Source organism: Ichthyophthirius multifiliis, assembly GCF_000220395.1.
Source record: "Ichthyophthirius multifiliis unplaced genomic scaffold scaff_1120509250135, whole genome shotgun sequence".
NCBI classification, from domain to species: domain Eukaryota; phylum Ciliophora; class Oligohymenophorea; order Hymenostomatida; genus Ichthyophthirius; species Ichthyophthirius multifiliis.
Window position 1 is genome coordinate 453 of NW_004087053.1, and position 6,708 is coordinate 7,160.

Sequence of the window (6,708 nt, forward strand, 5' to 3'; positions counted from 1 at the left end):
TTAATAAAGATAATAAAAGTTAAGAAATAGATGAAAAAATAATAATTACAAGTTAACTTTTTTAGTAAAATTAATTTTTTATGGATATAAATTCTTAAATAAAATCCCAATTTGAGGAAAATTTGAAATAATTTTAATTCTTTTTTATTAATGAATCTGACTGGAATATAAATCATTTAATAAATTAATTAAAGGTTAATATTTCTTATTTAATTAAGGAAAAATCTCTATAAGAACATCAATTTAATTAATTATAAAATTTGTATTCCGATCAAGCAATAAAAGATTTAAATTAAGGATTTTTTTAATAAGAAGATTAAATTAAATTGAAGAAAAATGTTAATTTTTATAATGTATAAGTAGAAGATTAGCCATTAATAAATTTTATTAATTAATTAGAATTTCAAATAAAAGAACTTTAATAATAATTATTAAAAAAATAAATTTAAATTATTTAAAATGATGGAATATGCATTTAATAAATGAACTTATTATTACAAAAAACGCATGATTAGTCAAACAAAATACTCGATTTATAAAAAATAAAAATTGAGAATTAAGGTTTGAAGGAAAAAATATAAATTTAGGAAAAAATGATTAAAGAAAAAATGTAAAAAATTTCTTTATTTAAAGGCGAAAACAAAAATCTGTAAAATTTGATAGAAATATGTAATTAAAAATAAGAAATAATATAAAAAAAGATGAAGAAATATAAGAAAAAATAAAAATTATAGAAAAATTAAATTAAAATTTAAATTAAATTATTTTATAAAATGAAAATTTATAAAAAGAAATTTAATAAAAAAACTAAAATTTTATTCAAATTGAAAAAAATCTTACTGATGAAATTCTTCTCTTACAAAATGAAAATGACAATTTATTTGATAAAAATAATCTTTTAATTGATTAAAACCAATCTTTAATTTAAGTAAATATTTACTTATATTTAGTTTATTTATTTTAAAAAAATTTACCTTTTTATTTGTAAAGGAAAAATAATAATTTTTACATTAATTAGGTGAATTGTTTCCTAAATAAATATAAGAATAATCATTTTAAAATCATTTTATGTTAATTTAACAATGCTTAGCAATTAAAAATGAATAGGTTACTATTATTGATGATTAAGATTCTTAAATAAACTAACTCTAAAATACTGTATAAAATATGAATTTAAAAATAATATAAAAGAACGAGTAAATAGATTAATTAAAAGAGGAAATTACCTTTTTTTAATCACAAAATTAATAATATTAAGAATAAATATAATAGCTTTAATAAGAAAAAAATTAAATTTAAATAATAATTTGCTAATCTGAAGAACAAATTTAACATTTTAAATAATAATTATAATAAAAAATCGAAGAAAAAGAATAAATAGTAACCAATTTTATATCATAATTAGAAGAAAAATAGGAATAAATTATAAAATTTGAATTGCAAATTACTAATTAGTAAAGTTATATTGAAAATCTTTAAAAAGACTAATAATAAATATTAAAAGAAATGGAGATTTTACAAGAAGAATATAAATATAATAAAAAATAAATTGAAGAAAAAGAATAAGAATTAGAAGACATAAAAATAATATAAATAGAATAAAAACAATAATTTGAAAATAAAAATACAGAACTTGATTATTAAAATTAAGAATTAAATAATATTTTATTAGAAAAAGAGGATATAATTTAAGAACTTTATTATTAATAATAATAAATATAGTAAGAGTTTAAATAATAAAATATTTAAAGGGAGTAGAATCAGTCTTGTTTATAAAAATAAATAAAAGGATTGTAATGCGAAAATGAATTGTAAGCAAATGAATTAGTAATTTTAAAAGAAAAAATAAATGAAAATAATTTTAGCATTGAAAGTTTATAAAAATAAATAAATGAAAATAATTTAAATATAGAATTTTCGGAAAAAGAGAAAAAAAAATTACTGAAGAAAATATTCAATAAATATAATAAACTGAAATTTTTAAAATATAGTTAGAAAATGCTATTATTTAAATATAAAATTATGAAACAAATATTTTTGAAATTTAAGATAAAAATAAAAATTTGGAATAATAAAATTAATAATTTGTAGAAAAAATTCTTTTTTTAGAAGACTAAATTGAAAATTTATCAAAATAAGATTTAGAAAATAGAACTGAATTTTCTTTAAAAGAAACATCTTTAAAAAATAATATTAATTCTTTAAATTATGAAATTAATTAATAAAATTTACACTTTGAAAATACTTAAAATGAATTTTTTATTAAAATTTAAGGGCTTGAATAAATAATTGTTTCTCTTTAAACTGAAATGGAAGATATTATTAAAAACAAAAATATTTAAGTCTAACTTGTATAAGATAAATATTTATAAATAGACTAATAATATTAATAATAGATTGCTTAATATATAGATAAAATTGCTGAATTAGAAATTATAATTACTAAATCAAAATAATAAATTTAATAATAAGAAACACTGAATAATGAAATTAACTTAGAAAAAGAATAATTATTAGTAAAAAAATAATGTTTTTTATATTTATATATATTATTATTTTATTCATTAATATATTTTATTATTTTCATAATTAAAAGGAAGATAAAAAAAATCTAAAAATACAAATTGATTAATTATTTGATAAGTTAATAGAAATAGAAAAAATTGATTAATAGTCAAAATATACAAATTAAAGTGGGTTTCTGAATAAAGTAGCTAATATATTTTTAACTGAAAAAGAAAAATAATAGATATTAAAATGAAATATAAAAAAAATATATATAGAATATTATAAATATATTAATTATAATATTTTTGTTTTATTAATAAAACTATAAAGCTTTTTTAAAAATTAAACTAAAAAATTAATTGCTTTGTGTTATACTGATATAATATAAAATAAATAAAAAACGTATATATTTATTTGACTTTTATAATAATTATATAAATTATATATATCTTCTAAAAATTAGAAAATTATATATAATAAATAATATATTAAATAATTAATTAAAAAAAATATAATTAAAAATAAAAATTAAATATATACAGAAAAGTAATAATAATAATAAAAATAATAAAAAAATTAATAATAATAATAAAAATATTAATAATAAAAATATTAATAATAATAATAATAATTATAATAATATTAATAATATTTAAATATAAAATGAATCAAAAGATATTAGATAATGAAAAAACTGTTCATGAAGTTTAGCTTAATAATTAAAAGAGTTGCTTTAATATCTTAAAAAACTGCATATAAAAGGTCTTATGTTTATAATTAAATAATAAATCTAATCAAATTATAGAATCAGATATTGAAGATGATCATAATAACGAAAAAAGCGATTAGTTATAAAAGCAATATTAAAAGAATATAAGTTATTCATTTTAAGGGCAATAATCATATAATTTAAACTAATTAATCTATTTAAAATAAAATTAAACTTCAAAAATGATAGAAAACTAAATTATCTTTGATAAAATATAAATTTTGAAAAGTCTAAATAACAAATATAAAGCTTTAGTCTTTATTTCAAAGAAAGATTTTTATTAATAAAGTAAATCTAAAAAACAAGATGGTTCACTAAATGATAATTCACAATCAAATAATTAAGATGATATATTATATTATGAATAAAAATTAATAAAAATAGATTCTGATAATAATCAATAATTTGTTCCAGAATAAATCGCTTTTTATATTGCCAAATAATTTTAAAAATACAGAGTTTTATTAGAAGCTGGATGTGGAGTTGGTGGAAATACGATATAAGTAATTTGTTTATTTTTTATTTAATTTTAATATAAAATATTTAGTTTTAGAAATTCTCTAAAATATTAATTGCTGTTGATAATGACTTCAAAAGATTATAATACTGTATTGATAATTGTAAAATGTTTGGGAATAATAAAAACATTGAATTTATTTGTAGTGACTTTTTATAAACTTATGGATTAAAAGTTGATTTAGTTTTTCTAAATCCTACAATTTAGTATAATGTTAAATATTTAAATGAAAAATAATATTTATTTTGTGATTTATTTAAATAATGTAAACCGAATTTAATTGATTCTATTAAAAAATCTTTGTAAATCTCTTAAAATGTAGTTATATTGTTTCCTTTTTATATAAACATTTTCTAAATTCCATAGATATTTCATGTTTTGAGTTAGACTAATGAGATTAAGTAATTGTCTTTTTTTTTTTTTTAATAAAAAAAAATTATAAATAATATTTAAACTATTTTTTCAAATAAAAGAGCTTATTTTTCATGCACTTAAATATAATTATTAAATTTAAATGGCAACTAGCTTTATTATTTAATTTTAATAGGAGAAGTTTGTTAAGTAATTTTTTTTTTTAATGTAGTTGAAGAAAAAAAAAATATAATAAATATAGACTAATGAAAATATGTAGATTGAATATTTACTAGAATAAATAAAAAATAAAAGCAATTTTATGTCAAAAGATGTAGAAATAAAGGTATAAAACTTAATCTATTAAATAAAAAATAAAATTGGAATACAAAAATTAAATACTTATTTTATAAAATGTTTAGATTGTAAATCATTTATTAAATCTAATAACTTATTCCAAGCTTTTCTTGATAAAATTATCAAAAAAAATGTTTTTAGTCGATGTGAAATAAATTAAATTTTTAATTATAATAATTAACCTACTATTAATAAAATCATAATAGCCATGTAGATATAAATAATGATATTAATTCTTATTAAATTGAAAATAACGCTATTAAAAGTTATAATTAAACAGAAAATTATTAATCTTTTTTAATAGAAGATAATATAAGCGATTTCAATTTTTATTAATCATATTAAAGTTAATTCAGTTAAAATAACACAAAAAGTAATATTACAAAAAATAATAATAATTAAATGAAAAATCAATAAATATAATGTAATAATTTTTTGTAATCAATATGAGAATTTAATTAATCAGATAAAATTAATTTTTATTTAATAAATAATAAAAAATATTAAATAAAAAAAAAAAAATATATTATTATTTCAAAAATTATTTCAATATTATTAATATTATTGTGTTTTAAATTATTTTTTTTAATAAAAAAAATTTTTGATAAATGATATATAAAAATATAAAAAACATCTTAAAATAAAATATAAGTTTTTATAATTTTATTACTATCTTTTAAAAAGTATAAAAAACAAAAATAAAAAAAAAGAGCATAAAAATTATTTAAATAATGATGATCAAAATTTTTAAATAAATTAAAAACTAAATTATATAATTAAAAGAACTTTATTTACATATCAAAAAAAAAATCTTATTATAGAAATTTTAATTTATTTAATTAATTTTGCAATTATATTTTAAGTAAAATTTTAAACAGTTAATATTATTGATATGATTTTTATTAATTTTAATTTTTTTAATAAATAGAAATAATAAATTTTAATTTAAAGCATGTGGAAAATATATATTTATTTATTAAGATATTAGATAATTTAAGAGTAAAATTAATGCAGGAATAGTTTAATTGAAAATATTAATAAAAATAATTATTATGAATTTAAAATTTTTAAAAATAATTAGTTCAGCTTAAAAGATCTTAAATATAAAATATATTTACTAAATTAAGTTATATAAAATTACTTAATATATGATTTATATTTTTTCTGTATTATTTTTAAAAACTAAATCAATAAAAAAAATATCAGAAAATGTAAATCGCTTTTTAATTTATATATTGAGTATATAAAAAAAATTAAGAACATTTACAAATAATAAAAAAAAATATCATATAAAATAAGATTGTAATTAATACTTAATATATTTAATATATTATTTTGCAAAACTTTATCAGTGTTGTGTCTAAAAAAAATAAAATAAAATATTTTTTTATTTATAAAGATATAATAAAAAATTAAAAATAAATTGTAATTTAAATAAAATAAAAATAATATAAAATTATAAAAAATATATATAAAATAAATCAATAAAAAATAATATATAATAATTTATTTATATCAATTTGTAATTTATTTTTTTTAATTTTCTTGTAAAATTTTCTTTGTAAAAATATATTAAATAATATTTTAATTAATTTAAATAACATATATATTATCAATCTATAATTTAATTTTAAAGTATTACATTAACTAGATTTCCTAATTTTAATATCTTAAACAATGTTCTGAAAATTCTAATATACTTATTATAATCCATAAACTATAAAGAGGAAATCAAAACAAAATATCTTAATACTGACAAACTTATACCAATTAAAAACGTGTCGAAAAAAATACCTATTGAATAAAATAATAACCATTGATTGGAAGCTTAAGAATCAGTTAAAGAAATAGAAACTAATAAAGAATAATATAAAAATGAAATAATACCAATTAAACATAAAATTCCTATTACTTTAATAATTTTTTTTTAAGCTTAAAATGTTATACTTATTACTTAGTTTATAATATTTGATATAATTGCTAAAGAAAAATTAAGAAATATTTTCTAAGGAATAGTGTATTCTTAGACAAATACACAATTAACAACCATTGAAAATACAAATTTAAAATAATAAAGAGTTAATCTTGTGACTCGGCTAATTTTTCCATTAAATATAGTGTATATTTCTAACAGTTCATGCATTCTTAATACAAATTAAAATTTATTTTACTTAATTTTATTCATTAAATTATTTAAATGATCTTA

General features: G+C 13.7%; 1 protein-coding gene across 1 annotated transcript, besides 12 other annotated features; it reads right to left on the reverse strand. All coding sequences in view use genetic code 6, as the record gives it.

Moving 5' to 3' along the window:
* Positions 1-403: 403 nt before the first annotated feature.
* IMG5_050240 (hypothetical protein) lies at positions 404-5,765 on the reverse strand (the record flags this gene model as incomplete). The annotated part of the gene is made up of 3 exons (XM_004037466.1): positions 404-1,765; positions 3,049-3,202; positions 5,686-5,765. The coding sequence occupies 3 exons, from the start codon at positions 5,763-5,765 to the stop codon at positions 404-406; spliced, it is 1,596 nt and encodes a 531-aa protein (XP_004037514.1).
* Positions 766-805: a microsatellite.
* Positions 877-926: a microsatellite.
* Positions 1,791-1,832: a microsatellite.
* Positions 2,543-2,593: a microsatellite.
* Positions 2,980-3,139: a microsatellite.
* Positions 3,014-3,139: a microsatellite.
* Positions 3,056-3,159: a microsatellite.
* Positions 4,983-5,027: a microsatellite.
* Positions 5,766-5,936: 171 nt separating the features above from the next.
* Positions 5,937-6,007: a microsatellite.
* Positions 5,939-6,006: a microsatellite.
* Positions 5,956-6,012: a microsatellite.
* Positions 6,013-6,040: 28 nt separating this feature from the next.
* Positions 6,041-6,069: a microsatellite.
* Positions 6,070-6,708: the final 639 nt, after the last annotated feature.